This window comes from Carassius auratus, chromosome 48 (assembly GCF_003368295.1).
Source record: "Carassius auratus strain Wakin chromosome 48, ASM336829v1, whole genome shotgun sequence".
Classification (NCBI taxonomy): Eukaryota; Metazoa; Chordata; class Actinopteri; order Cypriniformes; family Cyprinidae; genus Carassius; species Carassius auratus.
The window spans coordinates 7,155,741-7,182,350 of record NC_039290.1 but is presented as its reverse complement, the minus strand read 5'-3'; the positions used below and the strand labels follow the sequence as shown (position 1 = coordinate 7,182,350).

The following is a 26,610-nucleotide window of genomic DNA, read 5'->3' as shown; positions in this document are numbered from 1 at the left end:
AGAGAGGAAATTCATGCAAGCCAAACTACTTCTGCTCTGAGCTGCATACCTAGAATCTGAACAGCTTTCTGCTTCTGTACGTGACACTGAGATGAATAAACGGGCAGGAAATGCTGATGGGTTACAGGAGAAACTCCATGCAGTTTGAGCAGTCGCATTGGTCTAAATATGAATAGCACAAATAAAGTTACACACTCAACTGCAATTAGAGCTGAGGTGAGAAGACATGAAAGCTTGCAAAAGACCATAAACAAATTTCTCAAACAGCTGGAGAGGGTTGAGGACCAGCAGCTCAGGACAGGACTAAAGGTTTTCCTCCACAGCATTCAAGGTGAGCCTGAGTTCCTTTGAAAGGTCTCGCAAATATCATGAAATTGTTTATTTTGTCACTTGCTGATAGATTCCTGTATGGTTTTGCAAGGTGAGATGTTTACGACTGACTTGCACACAAACAGCACGCTGTTTGAATTGAGCTCTATGTTGGAGTCAGATTCTGATAGTATTTCGTATCTAGATCAATCGATTGTGAGCTCCTTATGTAAGTTCAAATGCACATTTGCAAGAAATTAGGCTTTTTCACATGGTTTGTTTTCTATTGTTCTTTTTTTGCAGTATTATGTTTGTTATCTTGAGCTTTTGTAATAATATCATATAAAAAAATGTCCCATGTATATTTTAGGGGAGGCAGACAGATAAAAAAGGAACATAAATGTTTGAACTCATGTAAAATTGAATTATGCATCCAGTAGACGTCTCCAAATGCACATGCTCCTCCATTAGACTGTGATGATGAACTGTTACTACAGTCTGGATGTAGAATCAGAGTCATGGATAATAATTTAAAGAGGCCCAGTTTGAAACATTAGCACCATCTTAGAGACATCGTCATGCTGGCAAGCTTTTGAACACGAAGTGCTGGTCCATTTCCTGTCTGACGCTCTCTTTCTGCCCACGAAAGCCACATCCTCTCCATCTCAGGGAACACGTGTCTATACTGCTACTCTTAATCTCCGTATCTGACCCAATTATTTTTAGTTTACCCTAAGATTACAAATTAAATTTGTTGGGTTTTAAATAATCTGGCATTCATCGAGTAAGGCATAGGCAAGTTCAGTCATTTTTAGATGCAATATCAGTAAATCATGTTAGGAGTGAGCATTGACATGTGCGCATATTTTCAGGTCACAACATATGGTGTCACTGACTAATGCATCTTTAATACAGTGTTTGTTGATACTCCTTATAATTGACTTCCTTCTCACACTTCCTCTTGCGAGTGTTTAATGCATCCGTCACTCTAGATTGCAGCTCAATATAAAGACGTTATGAGCATAATATCAGACCTTATTTTTCTGTAAGCCAGAACCAAAATTAAAACAAGATATTTTCAATACTTACCCGTGTAAAACTTGCCTCAATGATGTTAAGATATTCTGGATGGTAGCTTAGGTATTCTAGTTGCATATGATATTGTTTCTCTCATATAGTCCCTCAGTTAACCCTATTTTATATTTTTGTGTTAACCAGCTTCACTATTGATGTCTGTAAACAAAGTTGCAGAAGATGAATGAATAGGAAAAGACAAGTGGATGCTCTTTGAACATGGTTTATTTCGCCCACATAGTCATAAGATGATTCAAATTATGCTTGATGAAAATAAAATTAAAGTAAAGGGAAATGTTGCTATTGGCTTCTGAGCATAGGGATTTGAGAATAGGTCTGAATGTTGCTTACTGCAGGGAGCCAAGAGAGTGGGAGACAGGCAGAGTGACAGCGATTTAGGGAAAACATATTTCTGAGTGTGAGATCTCCAAGACAGAGATGTTAACATTTTAGCTCAGAGAATATTTAGCAGGATAATAACGTACAATAAAATTAAACAAATTATTGTGTTTTTAATTTTTTGAGAAAAATGTGAGTGGCGTTTGCCTGTGCCAGGATGTTGCTATGTGGTTAATAAGGTATTCTGAGAGGTTTCTAGCGTGTTGCTATGCGGTTGCTAAGGTCTAGTGGTTTATTGGTAGGGTAATTTCTTTCATAATTTACTCATGCCATTCTAAACCTGCATGCATTTTGTTTTTCTGAGGAACACAAAATCAGATATTTTGAAAAACATCATTCTTTTTGGGTGAATTGTCCCTTTAAGAGTTTTGTTGAAATCCCTTAACTATGAGCAATAGTAATAGTGACTAATCCACTAATACATAAAGAAGCAAATCAATAAAAAGAAATGAAAATTAGAGACTTGCAGACACAAAACTGCATGCCCTCTTCCTAAATGTTCAGTTAAATAGTGTTCTATATGATTTCATGATTGATATCAATCAATAGCGTTGATTTGTAAACTCAATACGACTGCCAACTGAAAGGCAACTCCTACCTCTACAAGATTATTTCAATATTATCTATATAAATGTGTGTTTGTGTGTGTGTGTTATGTCACTGACCCATGAACATTACATCAACAGTAACAGGAGGTGTTTCAGTCATAACAAACATTAACATGGTATATATATATATATATATATATATATATATATATAATTTTTTTTCAGACATCTAAGTAGTCTTGCATGTTAGCATGTAGCTATGTTATTTTACTCTCATCCCTGTCACTTTCAAAAGGTACACCTTTGTACCTTCTTTATCCCTAAAGGGTGCATATCAGTACCTAAGGTGTAAATAGTATCTAAGTCTACGTTCCACGAAGCCAGAGCTTTCCCTATGCAATCTTTTTTCCCCCTTGTCTCAAGAAATATCTGCATCTACACAAAAACACAAAACTGACACAATACGATGTAGTATACATGCCAGACCAGTATGTGGTGCTGTAATGCCTGGGTGGCGTTTTCAGATTTATCCACTCTGGAGCCCATTAAAAAAAATATAGATTTCACTCTCCCAAAACGCCGGATCTGTGTGGATGAAATGCCTATACGATACAAAATGTATGCGAATAAAGCTAAATGCGTTTCCGTGTGGATGGGACCTAAATCAGGGGTGTCCAAACTCTGAGGGCTGGTGTCCTAAGTTAGCGATGGTGCTAAACTCCACCGGCCCTGCAGGGCTGAGTTTGGAGACCACTGATCTAAATGGTAAATATCAGTACCTTGTGAAAGGGTACCACAACAGAGACAGCATTTGTATTGTATTTGTGAGTGTATTGAATCAATCTGAGTGTAGTATTTACACACTGTAGTATTTAATCAAGCCCACTTGACAAACAGATCAGTCAATAAATTTGTCAGTATTATTGCATGCCCTCACACAATCACTTACTCATTCATACACACCTTGACAAGGACAGTCCGTGCACAGCGCAGCGGGTTAGATGTGGAGATAGAGAATGGGAGCCAGAGACTAGATGGAATCAGTGCATGAAGGAGGAGGAGTTTAGCCTTGGAATACCTTGGTAACAAGGAAGCTCAGTGTCTAGGAAAGAAAAGGTGGGGGGACACGACGGCTCCTGAATCACTGTACTGACTCAGACTGTGATATGTGGCACGTTGCCGCCCGATACGGCACTGGATTGAGTGCAAAATTTTCTTGATTGATGTGTCAGTGTGATTAGCTTTGCATGTAACCACTCCATATTTGTGTTTACTTGCGCGGTTGACCCTCTTTCCCTGTCAGAACCTCGCAAGCTTTACAGTCTGTCTTTATTCCTCAACACATCACTGATTCTTGGTTTTTAAGCAGAAGAGCATGTGTGAGCGAGAGAAAAGAGAGGGAGAAGGGAGGGAGGGAGGGAGGGAGGAAGGGAGAGCGAGAGGAGGGGGTAGCAGGCTGTGGAAAGCAGGGGCTGGGAGCTGTCTGGCCGGTGACAAGGGCAGAGAGAGAGAGAGAGAGAGAGAGAGAAGCAGAAGATGGAGAGAGCAGGGTATTCCTGCACGGTGCCGTTCTGCGTGGGTTTGAAGAAGACCTTCAACTGGAGAGATCTGAGGGAGCCTTGTTCATGATGCGTGACTCGTCTAAACCTTTACCGTGATATGCAGCTTCCTCTGTAGAATGAGGCATGATTGTCTTGCATGTCTGTTTTATTGACATCCCCGAAGGCTTGACGCACTGATCACTGGAGGCGTGATGGATAGACTCTGTATGGGGACACTGGGATCTCTCTCTATGGACTTATTGTAAACATTTCCACCAATCCAAGTGGCATTTAGACTGACTCCTCAGTTTGACTCTTCATTCTGCCAGCATCTCCTCCACTCGCTGTGGAGCAGGTTGGTGAAACGATGTGCCTTGATCTGAGGTTATCAGTTGTGCATGTCGCTCAAACGTAATTTTATTCTTTGTCATCCTTGAAGGAATTTTCAATCTCGTTTCCATCTCGTTCATTGTAATTTTTGCCTTCAACACTGCCTCTTGTTGAATGTAGTCAATGGAATCAAGAGCATGCTTTTCATGCAGGTGTGGAGAGGTGGGCACATGTCTGCATGCTTAAAATAGGTGTAAGAGGACAAGAGAACAGTGTTATGAAGTCTGCGAAGAAACATGAAGGTGTGAAAGAGCACAAAGGACGTTAGCTAAATTCTATCCCACTCGAAGGGAACAAGGTCACGCTTCACTTCATTTTGACATACTTGCCAGAATTGTCTCTTTCTGTGAATTCTTTGATTTCTTTCCGCTGTAGAAGCCACTGAACAAGCAAAGAAGAAGATTATTTGACTCTTTTAATTTATTTTCTGTTCTTGATCTGCTGAGAAAATTCTGGACCACATGAACCGATCCGGGACCTCACAGTCAAAAACCACCTACCTTATCTCCCTCACCTTGGTGAAGGTAGAAACCACTGAGGAGAATGAGTTGGAAAAGTCTAGGCTGGCTGTGGGGGGAGCAGTGTACGATTCAGATGGAGCGAAACATCTCAAGCACGCTGGATCCAATAATGAGGGCCAGGAGCGCCAGAAAATGGGTGAGGCTGTTGAGCTGGAAGCTGGCGAATCCGTCAAATTCTCAGTGGAACGGGAAATACTCCAAAGCCCAAGGGAGGATAAGGCACTATTTGCAGATGGTGTTCATCCCGGAGATAGACAAAAATCAATGATCTCACCCACCACAGAGAATGGAAGAGCCAGAGATTCCACTGGAATACCCCAAACCTCTTTTCCTCGAGATGTAGCTAGGCATCTTGGTGACATCCCAGTCCGTGCAACCCAGCGGCCTGTATCACTCCTTAAAGCTCATGGAGGTGGCCGTGAATTTAAAGAGTCCAGAGAGAGCATCCATGCCTCCTCCAAGAGCCTTGACCGTAAGGACAGTCGTACCAGGATCCAGTCCCCAACCAGCCCGACTCCTGGATCTTTTCGGGCATCATGGGCTGTAAGTGAGGTGAAACATTGCCATGAAGACCTCAAAGGGGGTGTTGGGATAAGGAAGCCCACTGAAGGGGACGTCATAGCCATGCGACCCCAAAGCCCTCGAGCAGAGAGATTAAAGTCAGGATCTACATCTCTGCCGACCCCTGTCGCCTTGATTACCAAGCCTCAACGCAAAGGAAAGAGTCGCACCCTGGACAACAGTGACCTGAACTGTCTGTCCGAGGACCTCCTGAAGTGCAAAGGTGGTCAAATGGTAGCAGACTTTAGAACAGCTCAGTCCCAGGGGGCTTCAGCACGTGACCGCAAAATGCTAAGATTTATTAGTGGCATTTTTACCAAGAGCACTCCAGTTGCAACCAGTGCAACCGTTGTGACCCCAGTCTATAGCACCTTTCAGAGGGAATCCAGTGAAGAGGAAGGTAGGAAAACATGATTTACTCATCCATATAGAATTGAAACTAGCAGATAAATAGAAGCAGGATTGTTTACCTGGTCATGCCAGGTAGTTTGCACATTTTGTAAACGAGGGCTTCCTTGTGTATGAACATCTGAAATCCATTATTATAAATGCTATATTTACATTGAAGGGATTTTTCACCCCCAAAAATGTATCATTCTAAACCTGTGAAACAGGTTACGTGTTTTTATCCATGCAGTGAAAGTCAGCGGGGTCCAAAACAATATTGAATTTATTTTTATTGTCTGAAGGAAAAAAAAAACTTTTTAAAAAACATCTTTTGTATTACACAGTAGAAATAAAGTCATACAGGTTTGTAATGACTTAAGGACTGATTAAAGTTTTTATTATTTATTTAAATGATTTAGTGTTCTTAGCTTGTTGTTTTAGTTGGCATTAATTAAGAAAACTGACATATGCAAGTCTGTACAAACATTTGAGGAATTCTAATGCCTTGGGATATATATTTAAGACGCTGAAAGCATCCTAGCCTTTTCTTTATAACCACCCCCTACTGTTTCAGTTTCTGCACTGGAAAAATTGGAATGGTAAACAAATTTGATAATACCCATGCCACAGGCAGCATCATTTTGCCTAACATCCTAATCCCATCTTTGATGTTCCACCCACTTCCTGTATTCTGATCTCATTCTTTCATGGAAGCTTCAATCCTTTCATCACCAGCCTCTTAATTTCAAACCATATCCAGCCATGCGTTTAAGCACACTAAACTGGAGGTGAAGCATTGGTTTCTGTAGTGGAGAAACAACTCAAAGACGACGACGGTAATTGTATCCACAGGCATTTCAAATCCACCCAAGCAAAGTAAGTCGGTTTTCCTTCTAATGATCTGCTGTAATGTTGCAGAGATGCCTTCAACTAATTCATATGCAGAGCTTGTTGAACAAAGGATTCTTTTCAAACAACGTCTACGTTTCTCAACACTATAGATTTGATCATTAGGTTCCTTATTTGGTAGGATATAATTGCACAAGTGAAATTCCATATAGGTGTGTGTGGTCTATATGCTACGAGCAAAAGGTCTGATGTGTCTGTACACACAACGCATGCGCACACAAAATATTTACGTATGTGTTCTCCGAGTGAACAGAAGCAGTGGCTGGAGGCGGGGTTGTCATGGCAACAGGGAGGGCTGAGCGAGTTGCCTGTTGTGGGGCTGTATTATGCCAGGGAGCGAGCCACAGATGAAATGAATGGGAGTGAGGGTATGCGATGAGGGATCCTTTTGACAACAAGAGAGGCCAGCTTTAGAATTTAACACATAGAGCGTCCGTTTAGATGGAAGGGGTGGCTGTTGTATATGGCACATAAGGATCGCACTGTCTAAGTGCACTGGCTCGACTCCTGATGTGCCCTGCCATACAATGACCTCATAGATTTGGGCTGAATTCGGAGGGGGTTAAACCTCTTCCGCTGTGTCGTGGGTGGCGCGTGAGCGAGGAAACTGCAAACAACACTAGTGCCAACTCAGATGGTATGCCGATCAAAGCTGTGAACTCTTGCATCTGTGCGTCGTGAGCTGCTTTAATCAGTTCGCGCTGGTCACAAGGGTGTATCGCACCGAAGCACCCCCCCTAAACAAAAGCATCTCATCCGCTGCTTGATGCACCCACAGGGTGACACAGCTGGGCAGGCACACAAAAAAATGAGGTGATGTGCTCGTCTATCACTGTGTGCCGGATCTGAACCTCTGGTGAACAATAGTGAGCGTGTGCTAAGACTTCCAATATAAAGCAGCGAGGGGTGCTGCACTGATACACCTGCAGTCCTTCACGCCCTGTGAATTATCAGCGATTTATAACACCTCCAGATGAACCCGTCATCTGAGGCTAAGTGCAATCAAACTGCACTTCGATGCAGCATAGAAATGTGCAACAGAAGGGCTGGGCAATGCCTGATCTGTGATTAAATGGACACAGATTGCTGTAAGAAAGCTTCCTTAGGCCTGGACTGAATTTGATTGTCACGAAAAATGACATGGCTTGACATAAATTCTGCTGCACTGTGAGTGTTGTGATCATTGTACAGTCATAACATCATGTCAAACTCTTCCTGTAAGTGAGTCATCTGAAGTTTCATCAAGGGCCAGAACAAGGGGATTTTTAGCCATAGATCAATATAAAAAGATCTTTTTTGGAAAACAGGAAATACAGTAGCTGACCTACCAAGACTAGAATATTCATAAATCAACACATATCCCATTCCATATGGTTATATGATTCATTCATCTATTTTTCTTTTGCAGTTTTATTTATATTATACTTGCCATGTAGCAATACAGACTAGAATATTACAAAATATAGAACCCCAGTTTGATCAAAATTAGACATTGCCCTTAGAAGATATGTGACTCTTCATTAATTTAATCCCATGCCATGGCAAAACTTTTCGAGATATCAAAAATCTGTTTGTAATTCAGAATCTTCAATGTCTTGGTGTTACATTGACCAAGTTTGGTGATCACATGAGATTAAAAAAAAAAAAAAAAAAATCCACATTCAATGTAAAATAGCTTAGTTCCTGTTGGAGGGAGCTAATGACTATGATATAGAAAGTTGTTCCAGCTTCATGAGAACAATATATTTACTAGTTTGGTGACTGTACATAAAACTAATCCCACCACTTTAGTCAGATGGGGTCACCTTTTTAAATGTAGAATATACAACATTTTGTATAATATTCAATACTTTTTACTTCAGAAAAAATGATAGAAATTGCATAGCAATTATTGCATAGCACACATAGTGACACGTTAAAAGCTACTCAAATGCCCTACAGTGTCATAGCATGAGGGTGAGGTGTTTTGCACACATATTTTCTTTATTGATGTTAAGTTATGACTTAATGTTGACTTATCATTTTTCAGCCTCATGTGCCAATAGCCAGGAATGGACCCTAACACGTGCTATTCCAGAACTGCGATTGGTGAGAAAACTTAAACACTATAACACTATACTTACACTATACTATACACTTTAACACTATATATATATATATATATATATATATATATATATATATACCTAAAGCATGTAAACAACCCTTTTAAATTATTTTAGTCATACATCTATGAAAACAATATTTCAGTTGGTTCAGTGTGCTAAAAATATTTATTTGTATCTTTTGTCATACTGTTGAAAAAGGATACATCTTTGCCTATAGGAAAGAAAAATCACACATGAGATCTTTTTAAAATCCAAAATGTTTTTTCTAAACAGCAACAAAATTAAAAGAGGATGGAGACTTTTGCTTAAATCCTGCTTAAGCTTCACACCCTATAGTCTCAAATGTGTCCTCAGGAGTTTCAGACGAGAGTCAAATATTATCTTTCTGCTGCATACAGGGGGTTTTGGGTAGCCTTCGCAGTGGAAAATCTGCTCTAGTAAACAGATTCATCACAGGAAGTTATCTTCCACTTGAGTCGCATGAGGGTGAGAACTATTTTCTTTCTCATCTCTTCTATGAAGACTGTCATTTTAACTGTTTATGGGTATTATTGTTAACTTATCTTTTGCTTTTGTCATATTATTCTTCTTTGGAAGGGGGAAGATATAAAAAAGAGGTGTTGGTGGAGGGACAGAGTCATTTATTGCTGATCCGAGAGGAATCTGGCCCACCAAGTGCACAGGTGTGTTTATTTCTGCTAAGTACACTTGAGACAGAAACATACAGTGTGTAAGACAGAAATATTTGGCCAAAGTGTGCATCTTCCTCTTTTTTTAATACAAAAATTTGAGTGGCAGTAACAAACTGTCAGTAAGTTGTCTGGGCCATTAAATCAGAAGTGTTTAACTATAAACTCAAGAAGAATTTTTGCAATTACGTTATAGCATTATATAGCAAAGATTAAGAATGCTGCATTATGTTGTGTTATGAATTGCTTCTGACATATTTTGGACAATGCATTAAATTTAGCTTGCATAGCAAAAAGTATTTGAGTATATTTTGGGGTCTTATAGTGCCCAAAAGATGAAAATTCACAAATTCTTATTTTATTTTTTGTTTATGTTTACTACCATTCAAAAGTTTAGAGTTAGTATGTTTTTCAAATCATTTTGAAAGAAATCAGCTTCACCAAGGCTGCATTTATCTGATCAAAAATATAGTCATATTGTGGAATACAATTACATTTTAAAATTACTGTTTTTATTCCAATACATTTTCAAATGTAGTTTATTCCTGTAAGGAAAGCTGAATTTTCAGCACCATTACTCCAGTCTTCAGTGTCACTTGATCCTTCAGAAATCGTTCTAATATGCTGATTTGCTGCTCAAGAAACATTTATTGTTATTTTCTGTCCTGTTTTGACCCCTCATCTGAAAGCTATGTTTGAATAGGTGTAGCGTTATTTACTCATGACATGTGCAAATCGGAGGGCGGGTCTAAACAGGCAGTGATGTAGAAGCAGGCGTTGAGCTTATTCTGTGGAGGCGGGGTTTAGCAACACTATTACATCATAAAGTGACACATTCCACAACCTACCATTAGACTAAATAGAAAGTTTTGAGTTATGAAACTTACAGGTGTTTTTATAGTACAATGACCTCTTATATGTCAAAAGATCAAGAGAATTTGGATTTCTCAGTCAATGAAAAGAAAGCAATTATTTACTGTCAAGTTTGAACAATTGAATACATTCTGCCTAAATAAAAGTATTAAATTCTGGAAAAATCTAACTTTTCTGACCCCAAACCTTTGAACGGTAGTGCATTCTGCTTTAAAGGAATAGTTCACCAAAAATGAATATTTGTTGAAAATGTACTCACCCTCAAACCAGCCAAGATGTAGAGGATTTTGTGTATTCATCAGAACAGATTTGAAGAAATTTAGCATTACATTACTTGCTCAGCAATGGATTCTCTGCAGTGAATGGGTGCCGTCAGAATGAGAGATCAAACAGCTGATAAAAACATCACAAGTAATCCACAACCACTCCAGTCCATCAATTAATATCTTGTGACGCAAAATTCTATGTGTTTCTAAGAAACAAATCCATAATTAAAACATTTTAACGTTAAACCTTAAATTTTAGTCATGAAATGAGTCTATAATCCATAATAACTGCAATTTCTCCAAGTCTGATCCAAATCCGAGGGTGAATAATTTTAAGCAATTTTTCATTTTTGGGTGAACTATTTCTTTAAATGTTTCAGTTTTTTTGCTGTTTTTCATTTCTAAATTTGTGATTGTAGATCTGCAACTGGCTTGATGGCGTCATCCTAGTTTTTAGTCTGGAAAATGAAGCAAGTTTCCAGGATGTGTACAAGAACTACAGTGAGCTAAGCGCCCATCGTAACATAGCAGAAATCCCAGTTATAGCAGTTGGAACACAAGGTAAGAGCTATACTTGTCTTGGCTTCAGGGAGCTTTTATTGAGCAAAACCATGTTGTGTTCAAAATCGATGTCTGTTTTTCTTCCTGCAGATAAGATTAGTAGCACTAACGCCCGTGTGATTGAAGACAAGAGAGTTCAGCAGCTGTGTATAGATGTGCGTCGCTGCACTTATTTTGAGACCTGTGCCACATATGGACTTAATGTGGACAGAGTATTTAATGAAAGTGAGTTTCATCTCAAAATAGGGGCTAAAAAGCCATGTTACTTTAAAACCAAATGCAAGTGTTGATCGGACAATCTTGTTTCCCACTTAGTGACTCACAAGATTGTCGCTGCCAAGAAGCAAGCCGCCCTTCTGGCCTCCTGTAAATCTCTCCCGAACTCCCCGAGTCACTCAGGGGCCTCGACTCCAGTGTCAGGGCCCGGACAGGTATCTCAGGGCTCATGAGTCTGTCTGATGCTTGGGCGAATCTCATTAAAGCTGTCAAGAAATGTCTAGGCCATTTTCTCCTTTATCCAGTTCTAAGTTTGGTGTAAAAAAATTCTAATTTAGATTACTGTATAAAAAAAAAAAAAAGATTATGTGATTATACTTTTGTGAGATACATCTGTAAATATTTAGAATTTTTTTACTTAAAAATTCTTTTTTTTTTCATTTAAATATTGTGAAATTGCGGAGAAAATTGCCATGAGAACAATGAAAAACACTTTTTTCAAACAACTTTATATAACTTATTATATATATTAAACATAACTTTTTTTTTCTTTATACAATACAATTAACATGTGTAATTATTTTTGTTTTGTACTATGACCCAGACATTTCTTTGTGAGACTGACCCCTTTATCATTATAATTACTGTGGAGTATTTTAACGAATTAAGTACTGTCATGGTGTTGTCCTTTCAATGTTGATTATTGTTGGGGTGTAAAAATTTGCATTGACAAAATATTCTGATCTGATTTATTTTATATTCTTTGCCTAGTCCTATGCTTTGGTCACATTTTGGTTGAATTTCATTTATGTTATTTGACGATTTTTTATTAAATAATAACTATAATAATTGAACAATTATTATTAAGCAAACTTTCGTGGACAAGAAATGACATAGTTGTATTTTACTATAGATTCATTCTAAATGATACAATTCCACATCTCATATATCCATTAAATTCATATTCCATGTGAAATTTTCATTTTCAGATCAATACATTGCACGTTTTACACTCGTTGTTGAGTATTTGACTGTTTTGAGTGATTGTGAAAAGTTTTTGTCTCCATCAATCTGTCTGCACCATTCACCACTCCAACATCTGTCTCATTCTTCTCACCATCCCATCATCCTCTCTTAGGCCAGTAATGGGGGTCAGAGTAGTGATTACCCCTCCTCTTTGCCATCCACCCCTGTGATAAGTCACAAAGACATACGGGGTGGGGCAAGTGGAGATGGGGGCTCGCAAAGAAATCCACCCCGACGACGGACATCTTTATTTACGGTTAGTTCTTTGAGCTCAATATAAAGAGTGTCAAATCTTGCCAGTTAAATTATGTGCGACACCAGTCAAACTGTACGTGGAACGTTTGATACTATATCATTCGTATTTAAAAATAAAACTGGATTTATATCTGAATGATACATCAAAGGTGATTTGATGTAAGGTAATTTTTTATTTAAAATTATTTATTCTATCCTAATTTAACCAATGGCAGACTGGGAAACCTGTCTGAAAACAGCCATTGTGTGGCCATGTTCTTGTTGGTCCAGAAATTACAAACTTCACCTTCAGATTTTATACAATAAAACAGAAGCATGACTGTATCTTTAGTAATAGTTTGTGTTTGTGAACTCTCGTTGTCACTCTAAAACTCACCTCATCTCATGAGTCACATCTGTTTCCTTCCTTCATGTGTTTCAGTTTCCACTTATCTTTACTTTTATTTATTGTGTCTGTTTTTTTTAGAACCGTCGCGGGAGTGACTCTGAAAAAAGAGCTTCTGATAGCAGAAGTGACATGAGTAGTCGATCAGTTCCTATTAAACAGGTACGTGCAAGATTTCAGCAATGACTTGAAGAAATGACGTGAGACTTCTGTGAAATGCAGTGGCCCCGGAAAGTATTTGGACACGTAGAAGATACTTAAAAATATCTGAATCTCATTGCATTCTAAAAAAAGAAGAAATTATTAATAAGTAGTAACAATGAAATTAATAATTGAATAAAAATTTTTTTTCTTTGTTAGGGGACTTTGTGGAAACGCAGTGAACGCTCTTTAAACAAGGAGTGGAAGAAGAAGTATGCAACGCTGTCAAACAATGGCATGCTTACATATCATTCAAATATAAATGTGAGTAACGCACTTTTGCAGCATGCACTGTTTTCAGCAGAGAATCAAAAATGTTCTTGTACCCTTTTGTTTTTATCATTACATTTTGTGTTTTGCAGAAGTTTACCTCGTGCAGTTTTTGTTCCGAAATAAATGCTCAGTATTTTAAGCTTTGTTTGTTGCATGTATTGTAAATTAAATAGCTTTTATATATGTCTATATAGTTTTTATGTATTTTTATTTGCTTGGGAATAATTCATTTCGCAAGAACCTCAACAACATCAGAGTTTTTTGTATTTTATTTAAGCAAACTTTTATTTCAAGTAAAAATTTTTTATGGCTGTAGTTTTAGTTTCGGTTTTAGAAGCTGCCCAATATAATCATATTAAATAGTAATGTTAAGTATTTGATAATATGTAATATATTTAGATAATGTATTGTTAATATAATAATTTGTCATTTATTATTATATTATTGCATTCTATTATATAATTCTATAATATAATAATTTCATATATATATAGTTCCATAGAATTCTAATGTTATAATTACATGTTGGGTGCAGATTTATCATTTGGTAGGAATAGTTAAGATCCAGTGCCAAAAAAATATATATGTTTTTTTGTTGGACTTTTTAATTTATTTATATATTTTTATTATTACTGAAAAATAAATAGTACTTCAATGAAATTGCATTATGGCATTTCTAAATCCACTAAGCTGTTACGTTGTGTTATTTTTAGCTGTAGAAGAGAACCCGCAATGTTTGAGATCCTAGACTGTGTAAGAATAGATCCTACTATAGTATGTTATAGATGTCTTTTTGTGATTGCAGGAGTTTCTGCAGAATGCTCAAGGTAAAGAGATGGACTTATTGCGAGTAACAGTGAAGGTGCCAGGAAAGCGTCTTCATCGTGCTGCTACTCCTGGTGGACCGTCCCCTGGTCCTACTCTCACTCCTGTGTCCGGTGTAAACGGTCTTAGTAAAGACAAGCAGTCATCTGAAGGTGGCGCTACATGTAAATTAAAACCCCTTTTATACGTTAAAGTGACGCATTTTCTTTCAAATGTACATGATTACAAACAGAATAATTTGAAAGATTTCACACTGCCATGATTTCTTTCTTTCTTTCTTTTTCCAGCAAATCTTCTGACTGTGGAAGAGGCATCTAGAACTGGTTTGTCATTTCATAACGATCAAAAGGTGAAACGCTGCCCGTCCTCTGTGTCTAATAAAGGCTTCAGTGTGGGTATGTGAATTATTTGTTTACACCTTCCACTCGTACTTTTCTAGAACAGTGTTGGAGAATAACTGATTAGAAATACTACTAATCTGACAATAACAGTAGTTCAGCACTATTTTCCAACAAGCAGCAGTGTTGCTACTGATTCATTTTAGTTGTTAATTCATATGCATTTCAATTCATTTTGACATTCTAGTTTTTATTTTTTATTTTTTTATATTTAGTTAAATGCATGACTAACAGTTTTAGTTTTATTAGTTTCATTTAGTGTTAATGTGTGTGTTTGATACTGTAAATTAATATTTAATACTATATAATAATAATAATTATATATATATATATATATATATATATATATATATATATATATAAAATGCTATTATATTAATGTTTTTGTAAGATAATTCAATATACTCAAAGTAATTAATACAAATGTAGGCCTAATTGTATTTTAAGAGTGTATTTATCATCAGAATGGTAAGAAATCTGGTGCAGGAAATTATACTGAGGAAATGTTTAGAAATTTCTGACCTCTTTTGTGTGTGTGTGTGTGTGTGTGTGTTATCTTAATAGACTTGAGTATTGAAGGGGCTACAAGTCCTCCTTTAGGAAAAGACCCCCTCCCATCTTCTCCAATGACTGACAGGAAGAAGAAAAAACGAAACCGAAGTATTAACTTGAAAGGAGACGCAGCAGCTGGGCAGGCCGAGGGTAAGAGATCAGATTTATGAAAGATTACCAGACGTCACAGTGATCCAGTTTCACTGATTAAGCGATCTTTATTATCATTATGGTGAAGAGTTGAGGTGAATTTGATTTCCTCTCTTTTCTAATGTGGACCTGATTAACTGCTTTCTCTAAGGTCCTTTTACAATCTCTTTTACTTCTTTCTTTTCCTCTGTCTTTTATTTCTTTCTGTCCTCTTATCCTCTGCTGCCCTGGACTAATTTCTTGCACCGCAAGCCAAGCGCAAAATGTGGAAATTAAAAAGCTTTGGTAGCTTGAGAAACATTAACAAAACAGGTAACCTGAATGTTTGAAATGAGTGGCTGAGCTGACTCTGTCTCGCTGTCTTTTCTGCAGTATGTGTCCATATCCATCTCTTGTCACATCATTAGATTACATCAAATGGGTCTGAGTGTTTCTGTGTGTGTTCCTGTCTCTCTCAAACACATAACTATACTGAGACCATACATTAGACTGAGGACACGATGGGTGTTTTTATTGATCCCTTCCTCTGGTGTAAATAACTGTTGCTCTCGCCCAAACAGAAGAGGAGAGCTCAGACTTCATCATCATATCGAGCACAGGACAGAGCTGGCATTTTGAAGCCCAAAGTCAAGAGGACAGGGACGCCTGGGTTCAGGCCATCGAAAGCCAGATCCTTGCAAGTCTACAGAGCTGTGAGAGCAGAAATAAGGTAAAGAGGGCAATGAAAAATGAAACCAATCTCTATCAGCCTGACAGTATCAGAAATATCTTTCAAACGTTTACAGCACAAACCTTTATAAGCCTCCAAGAACACTTTTACACGTATGTGCAATATCCATTATAAAGGTCCATTCAGTTTTCTGTGGTCAGTTCATCTTTAAAGGGCTAGTTCACTCTAAAATGAAAATTTGCTGAAAATGTCCTCACCCTCAGGTCATTCAAGATTTAGATGAGTTTGTTTCTTTATCGGAACAGATTTCACATCACTTGCTCACCAATGGATCCTCTGCAGTGAATGGGTGCCGTCAGAATGAGAGTCCAAACAGCTGATAAAAACATCACAATCTGTTACATGTAATCCACTCAACTCCAGCCCATCATCTATATCGATGCTTCCTCCAGTGAAAAAGTCCATGTCCTGTTGTCCCCTCACATCAAAATCCACCAACATATTTGTTTGGACTGTTTTCACTTGTAAACAGTCCTTGATCTGTACACATTTCTCTCCTGATTCAGACAAAACGTCTTTTTCACTTGAGAAAAATTTTAGCTTGTTACAAACACACAGCTTTTCGCTTCAAAATACATTCATTGATGGACTGGGTCATGTCTGGACGTGTTTTGATGGCACCCATTCACTACAGAGGATCCACTGGTGAACAAGTGATGCAATGCTTAATTTCTCCAAATCTCTTCTAAAGAGGAAACAAACTCATCTACATGTAGGATTGCCTAATGTAGATGTAAACTTTCAGCATATTTGCATTTTTTGAGTGAACTATTTCTTTAACCTTTTTCTATTGCTAAAATAAAAGGGCAATAATTGGTTCATTTGCTTATTTCCATACCAAAAAGGATGCTGATTCATCCTAAATACATAAATCATATTAGGCGGCAATATACTATACATATGAACAGTTTGCCCTACAATATTACAAAATAATAGACTTAATTTTCAACTCCCAGGCTCGAAGGAACAGCCAAAGTGAAGCTGTTGCCCTGCAGGCCATTCGAAATGCCAAAGGGAACGACCTCTGTGTGGACTGTGGAGCACCAAGTAAGTGCGGTCCTGAAATAATGCCTTGTGATGAAAATCTAAATAGCAAATAGTACTATATGTTGAGATCTCTGTCACTGTTCAGTATATGAAAACATTATGGTCTCCTGTCAGATCCAACATGGGCGAGTCTGAATCTTGGGGCTTTAATCTGCATCGAGTGTTCTGGAATCCACCGGAACCTGGGGACACACTTGTCCCGTGTGCGATCGCTAGACCTGGACGACTGGCCCAGTGAACTCACAAAAGTGCTTGCGGCTATCGGCAACCATACGGCCAACAGCATTTGGGAAACCTGCACCCAAGGATGCCAAAAGTTGACACCTGAGGCAACAAGGTGAGCAACGAGGTGCCTGTTAAAGTAAAGTACATAAATATATTCAGTACTGTTCAAAAGTTTAGGGTTGGTAAGTTTTTTTTTATTATGTTTTTGAAATAAGCCTCTTATGCTCACCAAGGCTGCATTTATTTGATCAAAAATACCGTAAAAACAGTAGTACATTAAATATTAGTACAATTTAAATAACTCATATCTATTGTAATATATTTAAAAATGTAATTTAATCCTGATATGGTAAAGATAAATTTTCCACATTATTACTCCAGTCTTCATTGCCACAGGATTCTTTAAAAATCATTTTAATATGCTGATTTGCTGCTCAAGAAACATTTCTGATTATTATAAACATTGAAAAGAGTTGTTCTGCTTCATATTTTGTGGCAACCATGATACTTTTTTACCCCTGTAGGAAAGTTGAATAGAAACAGCATTAGAATTTTTGTAATGTTATAATCTCTTTACTGTCACTTTTGATCAATTTAATGTGTCCTTGTTGAATAAAAGTATTAATTTATTTTAAAAAGATATGTCATATTGACCCCAAACTTTTGAACAATAGTGTACTTCACTAAATTAACTTAAAATTAATTAAATTAAATTAAATTACATTTTGCCTAACACTTAAAGCAAGTGAACAAATTTCCTAAAAAAAGACGTAACCCTTATATTCAGTTATATATTACATTTATATTCACTTACATACTAAGTCTTAATACTAATTTGCTTCTAAATGCATAGATTTATTTTTAAATCTGGAAAAAAAAGACAAAGATATTAAGAATATATATTTTTTTGAAGTATTAACTGAGAACATACAATTTTTTTACAGTGCTTCAGTCTTCATCATGACACAATGTTAATCGATAATGACTAATGCAGCTAGCCACTATGATAATAATTTGGCCTTTGCTTTGTGTTTGCCTCAGAGAGCAGAGAGAGTCGTGGATCCGTGCCAAATATGAACAGCGGGCGTTCGTGTCACCCTTGCCCGCTCATTGTTCAGAGGACACAATGTCATCTTGGTTGCTTAAAGCAGTAATTGACAGAGACCTTCCCGTACTTCTGCTGCTCCTTGCGCACAGCACCAAGGAAGTGATCAACATCCCACCTGAAGGAGCAGCGCAGCAGCATCACAGCGCGTTACATGCAGCCTGCCAGCTGGGCGACGTGGTCATGACACAGCTGCTGGTCTGGGTGAGTTATTCAGCCCGAGTTTCTTTGAGTTAAAGGAATACTTCACCCAAAAATTAAAATTGGGCTAAACAGTTCTTGATTTGTTCTGAGACAACTTTTTCACTACATTATAAATCTATATTATGGGTAGAGGACACATATTTAAATTTTTTAACTTTTAATTTTAGGAATTTTTTCTTTTGGGTGAATCATTCCTTCAACTGTTGGACTACGGTATTGCATCATTTGCTCATTTCTTATGGATTTTGATTTTGTCCAACAGTACGGCAGTGATGTGAAGTCAAAGGATCCTCAAGGTAGAACCGCACTGACGTTGGCACGCCAAGCCGGCAGCAAAGAGTGTGCTGAGATTCTTCTCCAACACGGCTGCCCCAATGAGACGTCGCCCACCTCCCCGACACCGGTTCTGTCCCGCAAGAGTAGCATCACCAGTATCGGACGTGTCAATTCCAGGAGGAGGGTCTCGTAACCCATGAACATTCATGATCATATAAACATTTTCTCCAGGGCCATTTTTAATTCTTCATACAGAGTTGTGTGTTACGTGTGTCTGTGAATTTCTGTATGAGGACATTGCCAACAACGCTGTATTTATATACTGTACATTTATCCCTGCGGATTCCTCGGAAAAGGGAACAAGGAAAGAGAAAAGAAGAAACTCTTAATTGTCAATATTAGAACAGGCTTAGAATGATAGCTACAAATATTTCGACATGCCTTTTTCAAAAAATCTAAACTGTTTTACCAACTAAAAAGCAATATTATTTATAATATCCTGATTAATATACTGTAACATAGATGCATTATATGATAAAATGTAGCTTGAGAGTTTCCCAAAGCAATCTGAGGGAATGTATTTACCATTATGACTGTCATTACCATTGTTCTTTAAAACAGACATCATCACTGAGGGTAGTGTAATGTAATAACATGTTTATATTCAGAAGAAATAGTATTTGTCATTGTGTATCATTTCTATAAACTATAGACAATAAACTCTGATCTTCAACCTCTCTTTGGCACTACTTGTTAAATCTACATCTTTTTAAATCCAAAAAGCAGATGTTTCTACATTTTAATGCCTCAAAACTTCACTATCATCGAAGGCCTGTTTGATTTCAGATTAATCACCTGGTTACAATTTCGGTATCACAGATGTGTCAACAGAAATATCAAGTGACAGTAAAACGAGTTGAGATATTGTGCGTTATATATTATGTATTATGGGCTCATATAGACTGCCAAATAGCCTACTTCTTGGCTTTATTATAACATATTTTTAAATAAAATGTATATTTTTATTGTAATAATAGATTCACACAATTCAAAATGGAGAGATTCCTGATAGAAACATATTAATCAATACATGAAAATGAACAATTATTTTTTTTTATGTTAAAAATAGGAACATTAACATTTGTAAACATTAAAAACATCAGTTCGTCCACAAACTAAAGTCTAACGAGTGTATGTATATATATATATATATATATATATATATATATGTGTGTGTGTGTGTGTGTGTGTGTGTGTGTGTGTGTGTGTATATATATATATATATATATATATATATATATAGGTGTGTGTGTGTGTGTGTGTGTACACATAATATAACAAATAATATTTTGATTAATATTATATTTTTGCTATATAGCTCTTAAGTGTTATTGTTTAAAACCTTAATCATATTATTAAAAATATTGTGTTTAACAGTGTTTTCCAGAGTAATAATTAATCAGAGGATTAAATTAATTTCAATGGGAGGCGCTCCCTCAGTGCTCAGTGTACAGTTTGTTTTAGTCTTATATGACACAATGGCTTGTTTTAAAAACATAGCGAGCTCTTTAGCCTATATAGCGTATTCTGACCATTACATGCCCGTTCTGAGTTTTCTATGTAGATCAGCTCACTAGGTTTTGAGACACCGCCAGTGTCTATGCAGGGACGACAGTCTGGGCTAACAGCAACCGAGTGAGATTATTTATCTATCGCAAACTAGAAGCACTCCATGGGTAAGGCAACACTTGAGTTGTTATGTGGTGTCTGTGTTCTAGTTAGTAGCTCGTCGGTCTGTTTTATTTCCATTGCGAGAGATGACGCTAAAGTGCTAGTTAGCCGCACTTGCTAATGGAATCCAATGGCAACCGGTTAGCTTCGGCTAAACTAATGATGCACTAAATAAACTAGAATACATCGAGCAGTTTCATTGCACACTAGTTGTGTGCTACACATGCTTAAATATATATTGTCTACAAAGGAGCAGCAAATAGTGTTAATCCAAAAAGCCTAAATATGTGTGTTATTTTGACAGGCTTTGTTAGGACACCCGTTGTTTTGTTTTCACGCATAATTAACGTGTGTTGAAACTATCTGGTGATACATGTAAACATAAGTTAGAGTCAGTGCAATGCCGTGTATTATAGTGAAAATGCATTACAGTTTTTGTAAATATGATTTTATTTGTGGCTTTAAGGAAGGTACAGGATATTGTGTTTACACTTAATTCCAAATAATGTTCGTCTTCAGAAACTTTCATCAAAATGTAATGACTTGCCCAGACTCTAAAACGACTATATGATATGACTGAGGTCACCAGGCACTCTTGTTTTTCAAGTGCTTGTCATATGGGTTGTGTTCAAAATACAGTATTACTCTACTACCTTCTGAATTATGTATATAAGTATATAATTAATACCACATACTGTTTGCATTATTCCAGACAGTATGCATGATAAATCTTTCAAACATTAATCATGCAAAGTGATGAGGTCATGTGACAACAATGTTGCTTAAAACCTATTTGTCACATGACCTGTTGCAACACCATGAATGATTAGTTTAGCCAGTGGTGTCTTGGAAATGATTTAAAATGTTAGTTAAGTGCTAGTAATTAAGTTACGTGCTTTTGTCTTTTTTATCAGTTTTTCATATTTTTATATTTAATTTATTTAAGTGTTAGTACTTTTAATAATAATTTAAATTTTAATACATTATTTCAGTTAGTTGCCAAGGCAATATTTATAATTTACTTTGCATGTAAATTTAATGTATAATGTATAATTTTTATTTATTTACGCTTCATTTCAATTATATATATATATATATATATATATATATATATATATATATATTAGTCAACAATAACAAAACTGGTAGTGTGCTTTTAACACATTATTCCATGCATACAGAGCATAGCACCTTTCTATGATAATTTATCTGAACCTCATCCATTTTTCCATTCACTTTTGTGTTTCAGTCCAAATCCTGGCTTTTGTTGGAATTGCCAGGCATGCGGATCAGGCTGCAGGGCTCTGGCCACGCGGCCCGTCTCCTCTCCGAGCTCAACCGCTGCCGCCTGTCTCGTGTCCTGTGCGACATCGTCCTCCAGGTCGGAGGCCGTTCCTTCCCGGCTCATCGCGTGGTGTTGGCGTGCTCTTGCACACACTTTAGCAGCCTCTTCTCCAGAGGTTCCAGCAACCAAGGTGCCGTTCCCACCACCTTCTCTCTGGACTTTGTTTCTGCTGCCAATTTCGAGAAAGTCTTGACTTTTATCTACACGGGTGAGATTTTCACGGACTTGATTGATGTGGGTGTGCTGTATGAGTTGGCAGAAAGGCTTGGTGTGAGGGAGTTGGTGAACGCTTGCCATGCCACCTTTCCTGACCTGCAGAGCTCCAGCTCTGGAGACCCAGTTGCTGAAGGGGATTTGGAAAGCGATATGGTATCAGTCAATCCCGTGGCTGCGTCTGTCTGCTCGTCCTCTGTAACCTCCTGCTCCTCGTTGTCTTCTTCAGCCGCTCCTACACCTGTAACTCCATCTCCGGTTTCTCAAGGCAGGAACGGCAGGTTGAATCGCTCCCACTTGGCCACCCAGTCGCCAAAAAATGAAGACTTGCAGATACATTTAGGTTACAATCAACAGGTTACCAACAAGCCGAATCCTTTGGACAGTAACCATTCTACAGACGCTCTTCCTGGCCTGACTTTGCAGCTTAAAACCGAGCGGGAGGATGAAGAAGAGGATGGAAGAAGTAACTCAGTGCACCAGCTTGTTGTCAATGGTAGCAAATCAACATTTGGGCCTCAGGAACAATGTTCTGTCCCTGATTCTTCAGCCCAGCTTGGAGGTGAAACCTGCGCACCTTCGTCATCCTCCAGTGATCCATTAGACAGTTTGCAACTGGGGGCCGTTACGGGACCAATCAAAGATTCAGATTTTTTTGAGGAAGATCTTTCTAGCAAGAGGAACCAACTACAAGAGCAGACGGAGGGCGGCGATCATTGGCAAGGACTTTCAGAGGACATCATTGAGCTGAGCGATGAGGAGGAGCACTTCATTGTTGAGGAAGAGGACGACGAGGACTTGATGTGCATAGAGAATGGTGAAAACGAGGCATGTCTCGGACAACTGCCATCATCGCAGCCATGCAAGTCATGTGGGATGTATGGAGCCAGAAGAGTCTCAATAAAGATAAATGCACACACTACAGTCACATGCACACATAGGATTCATACATGCACACACATAATTCATAAATACACACACAGGATACACAAATGCACACAAAATTCACAAATGCACACACAAAATTTAAAAAGCACAGAAGATTTACAAATGCATACAAAATTCAGAAATGCACACAAAATTCAGAAATACACACACAATTTAGAAATGCAAACAACATTTACAAATGCACTCAAGATTCACAAATGCACAGGACAAGAATCAGAAATGTATTTCTGATGCACACACACATATATCTTGATTTACAAACTGATTGCGGTCTGTGAACTTCACTGCATTTGTGTGTGAATTTTGAGACTCCCTTGACTTGCCTCGACACACAAATGCCTTTTTTTAAACAGGGAATGATCTGCAACGTGATCATTAACTCAGCATTAGTTAGGGAATGATCCCCCACGTGGGGTGCATTCTTGTGATTGGCTAAAACAAGGGAGATATCTGATTGGTTGCAGATCATACCGTTTAAAAAAGGCATTTGTGTGTCGAGGCAAGTCAAGGGAGTCTCAAAATTCACACACAAATGCAGTGAAGTTCACAGACCGCAATCAGTTTGTAAATCAAGATATATGTGTGTGTGCATCAGAAATACATTTCTGAATCTTGTCCTGTGCATTTGTGAATCTTGAGTGCATTTGTAAATGTTGTTTGCATTTCTAAATTGTGTGTGTATTTCTGAATTTTGTGTGCATTTCTGAATTTTGTATGCATTTGTAAATCTTCTGTGCTTTTTAAATTTTGTGTGTGCATTTGTGAATTTTGTGTGCATTTGTGTATCCTGTGTGTGTATTCATGAATTATGTGTGTGCATGTATGAATCCTATGTGTGCATGTGACTGTAGTGTGTGCATTTATCTTTATTGAGACTCTTCTGGCTCCATAGGATGCTTCCGGCGGAAAACTCCGTCATACAAACTCACGCTGAGACGCACCTCTCGGAAACTGGTTCATGTCAGGTGTGTGGCGCCTCCTTCTCGGACCGCGCTGCTGCTGTTGCTCATGCCCTCACACACGTGGGCATCTTGCTCTTCTCCTGTGACGTTTGCGAGCATCAGTTTCGGACTGAATCCGCACTGATCCAGCACAGACGTCAGTCAGCTGCTAAGTGCGCCCCTCAAAATCCAGACCAACTGAACGGATCCTCCCAACGACAAGGAGGGGAACTGCAGTGCACCATCTGTGCTAAATCTGTGGTGAATGATTTTAAGGTTAGTGGAACAGGTTTGTTTGTTAGTCGTTGTTGTTGTTTTTTAAGCATTGTAACTCTAATTAATTGAAATAAGGATGAAATAAGATATAAATTTTCAATTAAATAACTTTTAAAACTTGGCCACTTGTTGCAAAAAATATAAAATATAAATTGAAGTAGAAATATAGGAATATGTAAGTATAGGATAGCGAAAACTGATAACTAAATAAAAAAATTAATACATACTATAGTAGTGTGTGTCTGTCATGAATTTTAAATATAGAAATATAGTTAATATGATTCAGCATTAAAATAATATTCTAAAAATCAATTCTGCATTAATTACAGTTTCAAATAATTACTCAAAGAAACAGTAATTTAAAAAAATCTAAGTAATAGAAAAAATAAAAACTGCTGTATTAAATAATACAATAAATAATAAAATCTATTTAATATTTATGTAATTTTATTATTTTGTATAACATAAAAAGCAGTATTCCATTGGTAACATGCTGCTAACTTAATATTATCTTGAGATGTTGTAATATTTCAATATTGTTGTATTTATTTTTGTTTTAATATTCCAACAGAATTTATGTTGACAACACTACCAAATACTGTAGAAAGATGATATAGTTCCATTTACTTTAGTATAAACAATATATTTCAATTAATTTAATTGATTTGGTTATATTAATAATGGATTATTTTCCCCTCAGGCTGTCAGGGACCACGTTCAGAGCCATGCATGCTTGAGTACATTACGCTGTGGAGTGTGCCAGCTGTCTCAGCCCTCTCGATGCGCCCTCCTGTGGCACACACTGACACACCTCTTTCCTATTTACACCTGTCCACAATGCGCCAGCCCCTTCCTGGAGAGCGCGCTGCTGGAAAGACACCTGTCTCTACACACAGAGGAAGGAGCATCGGCGAAACCGGCCGAGGGCAGCCCAGAGACCAGCGGAGAAGGCCAGGCCGAGCTGCGCTGCTTCCTGTGTCCACAGACCTTCCGCTCGGAAACCGCGTTTCATTACCATCTCAGCGTGCATTCGAACGAGCTCCAGGGCAGCCAGGTATGGCCAGCCAAACGCAAGGTGGACCAGATCCTCGAATACTCCTCATCCTCCTCTTCGCCAATGGAAGCGAGCGGCCCAGGTAAAACAGGTTACAACTTAAGCCTAGGCTTCAACTTGCAGGACAAAATGGCTCACGGCGGTGCCCCGTTTCCTGCCGGACTTGTACTGAACGGCAACTCTGGTGGCGGAACGGGGCTTAGGGAAAAATTGTATCGCTGCCGATATTGTGGTAAGCATTTCGCACACTCGGGCGAGTTCACATACCACCTTCGTATCCACACGGGCGAGAAGCCCTACCAGTGCAAAGTGTGCATGCGCTTCTTCCGTGGCCGTTCCACCATGATCTGCCACCTAAAGACGCACTCGGGTGCCCTCATGTACCGCTGCACCGTCTGCGGCCTGTTTTTCTCCACACTTAAGATGGTTTCCTCGCACATGGAGCTCCACAAAGACCAGCTGCCACCTGATTTCAACATCGAGGAGACCTTTATGTATAATGACCACTCTAAAGAGCCCATCCCTAACATGGACACCTGAAACTCGCCCTCTCTAAACGCTCCGTAAAAATGTGTGCCCACGTTTACTTAGTCAGTACGTTGAGGGGGAATGACAGTAGACTTAGAATTTAAAGTGCCCCTTTTATGGATTTTTGAACATTACATTTCATGCAGTGTGGGAAGTCGTGGCCTAGTGGTTATAGAGTTTGACTCCTAACCTTAGGGTTGTGGGTTCGAATCTTGGGCCGGCAATACCATGACTGAGGTGCCCTTGAGCAAGGCATCGAACCCCCAACTGCTCCCCGGGCGCCGCAACATAAATGGCTACCCACTGCTCTGGGTGTGTGTGTTCACAGTGTGTGTGTGTGTGCACTTTGGATGGGTTAAATGCAGAGCACGAATTCTGAGTATGGCTGAATGTCACGTCACTTTCACATTCATACATTGAAAACATCCTGCAAAGTTTTACATTCGAAAGTGCACCATGTATAAAGCTATTGTCTTTCAAAGTAATTCTGAATCACTGGAATGAGTCATTCATGTTGAGGTTGTTGGGGACTCCCTAAACTAAAATTATAAACCTTTCATTACCCATAAT

The 26,610-nt window shown here is 38.2% G+C and overlaps 2 protein-coding genes across 6 annotated transcripts; both read left to right on the top strand.

Moving 5' to 3' along the window:
- Positions 1–4: 4 nt before the first annotated feature.
- On the top strand, positions 5–19,741 carry LOC113065684 (arf-GAP with GTPase, ANK repeat and PH domain-containing protein 1-like). Of its 5 annotated transcripts, none has more exons than XM_026237139.1 (19): positions 5–331; positions 8,669–8,727; positions 9,146–9,233; positions 9,345–9,430; positions 10,995–11,136; positions 11,227–11,361; positions 11,452–11,567; positions 12,491–12,634; positions 13,100–13,180; positions 13,379–13,483; positions 14,298–14,481; positions 14,605–14,712; positions 15,280–15,417; positions 15,670–15,729; positions 15,978–16,126; positions 17,104–17,194; positions 17,309–17,531; positions 18,461–18,728; positions 18,991–19,741. In XM_026237139.1, exons 1-19 carry the CDS (start codon positions 169–171, stop codon positions 19,195–19,197), a joined length of 2,547 nt encoding a protein of 848 aa, XP_026092924.1. In that variant the 5' UTR covers positions 5–168; the 3' UTR covers positions 19,198–19,741. The 5 variants fall into 5 exon arrangements, with proteins under 5 accessions (XP_026092924.1, XP_026092927.1, XP_026092921.1 ...); XM_026237136.1 differs by lacking the exon at positions 5–331 and adding an exon at positions 3,767–5,743; XM_026237142.1 differs by lacking the exon at positions 15,670–15,729.
- Positions 19,742–20,499: 758 nt separating this feature from the next.
- LOC113065683 (zinc finger and BTB domain-containing protein 39-like) lies at positions 20,500–26,312 on the top strand. Its single transcript, XM_026237135.1, has 4 exons — positions 20,500–20,740; positions 21,985–23,171; positions 24,134–24,458; positions 25,159–26,312. Exons 2-4 carry the CDS (start codon positions 22,018–22,020, stop codon positions 26,050–26,052), a joined length of 2,373 nt encoding a protein of 790 aa, XP_026092920.1. The 5' UTR covers positions 20,500–20,740; positions 21,985–22,017; the 3' UTR covers positions 26,053–26,312.
- Positions 26,313–26,610: the final 298 nt, after the last annotated feature.

Excerpts from the sequence above, each read along its gene's own strand:
- LOC113065684 (XM_026237136.1), top strand. The coding sequence starts at position 4,723 with ATGAACCGATCCGGGACCTCACAGTCAAAAACCACCTACCTTATCTCC. Across the intron at positions 13,181-13,378 it reads GATCAGTTCCTATTAAACAG|GGGACTTTGTGGAAACGCAG; the intron begins GTACGTGCAAGA and ends TTTCTTTGTTAG. Across the intron at positions 15,730-15,977 it reads GAGAAACATTAACAAAACAG|AAGAGGAGAGCTCAGACTTC; the intron begins GTAACCTGAATG and ends TCGCCCAAACAG.
- LOC113065683 (XM_026237135.1), top strand. The coding sequence starts at position 22,018 with ATGCGGATCAGGCTGCAGGGCTCTGGCCACGCGGCCCGTCTCCTCTCC. Across the intron at positions 23,172-24,133 it reads CCATGCAAGTCATGTGGGAT|GATGCTTCCGGCGGAAAACT; the intron begins GTATGGAGCCAG and ends CTGGCTCCATAG. Across the intron at positions 24,459-25,158 it reads CTGTGGTGAATGATTTTAAG|GCTGTCAGGGACCACGTTCA; the intron begins GTTAGTGGAACA and ends TTTTCCCCTCAG.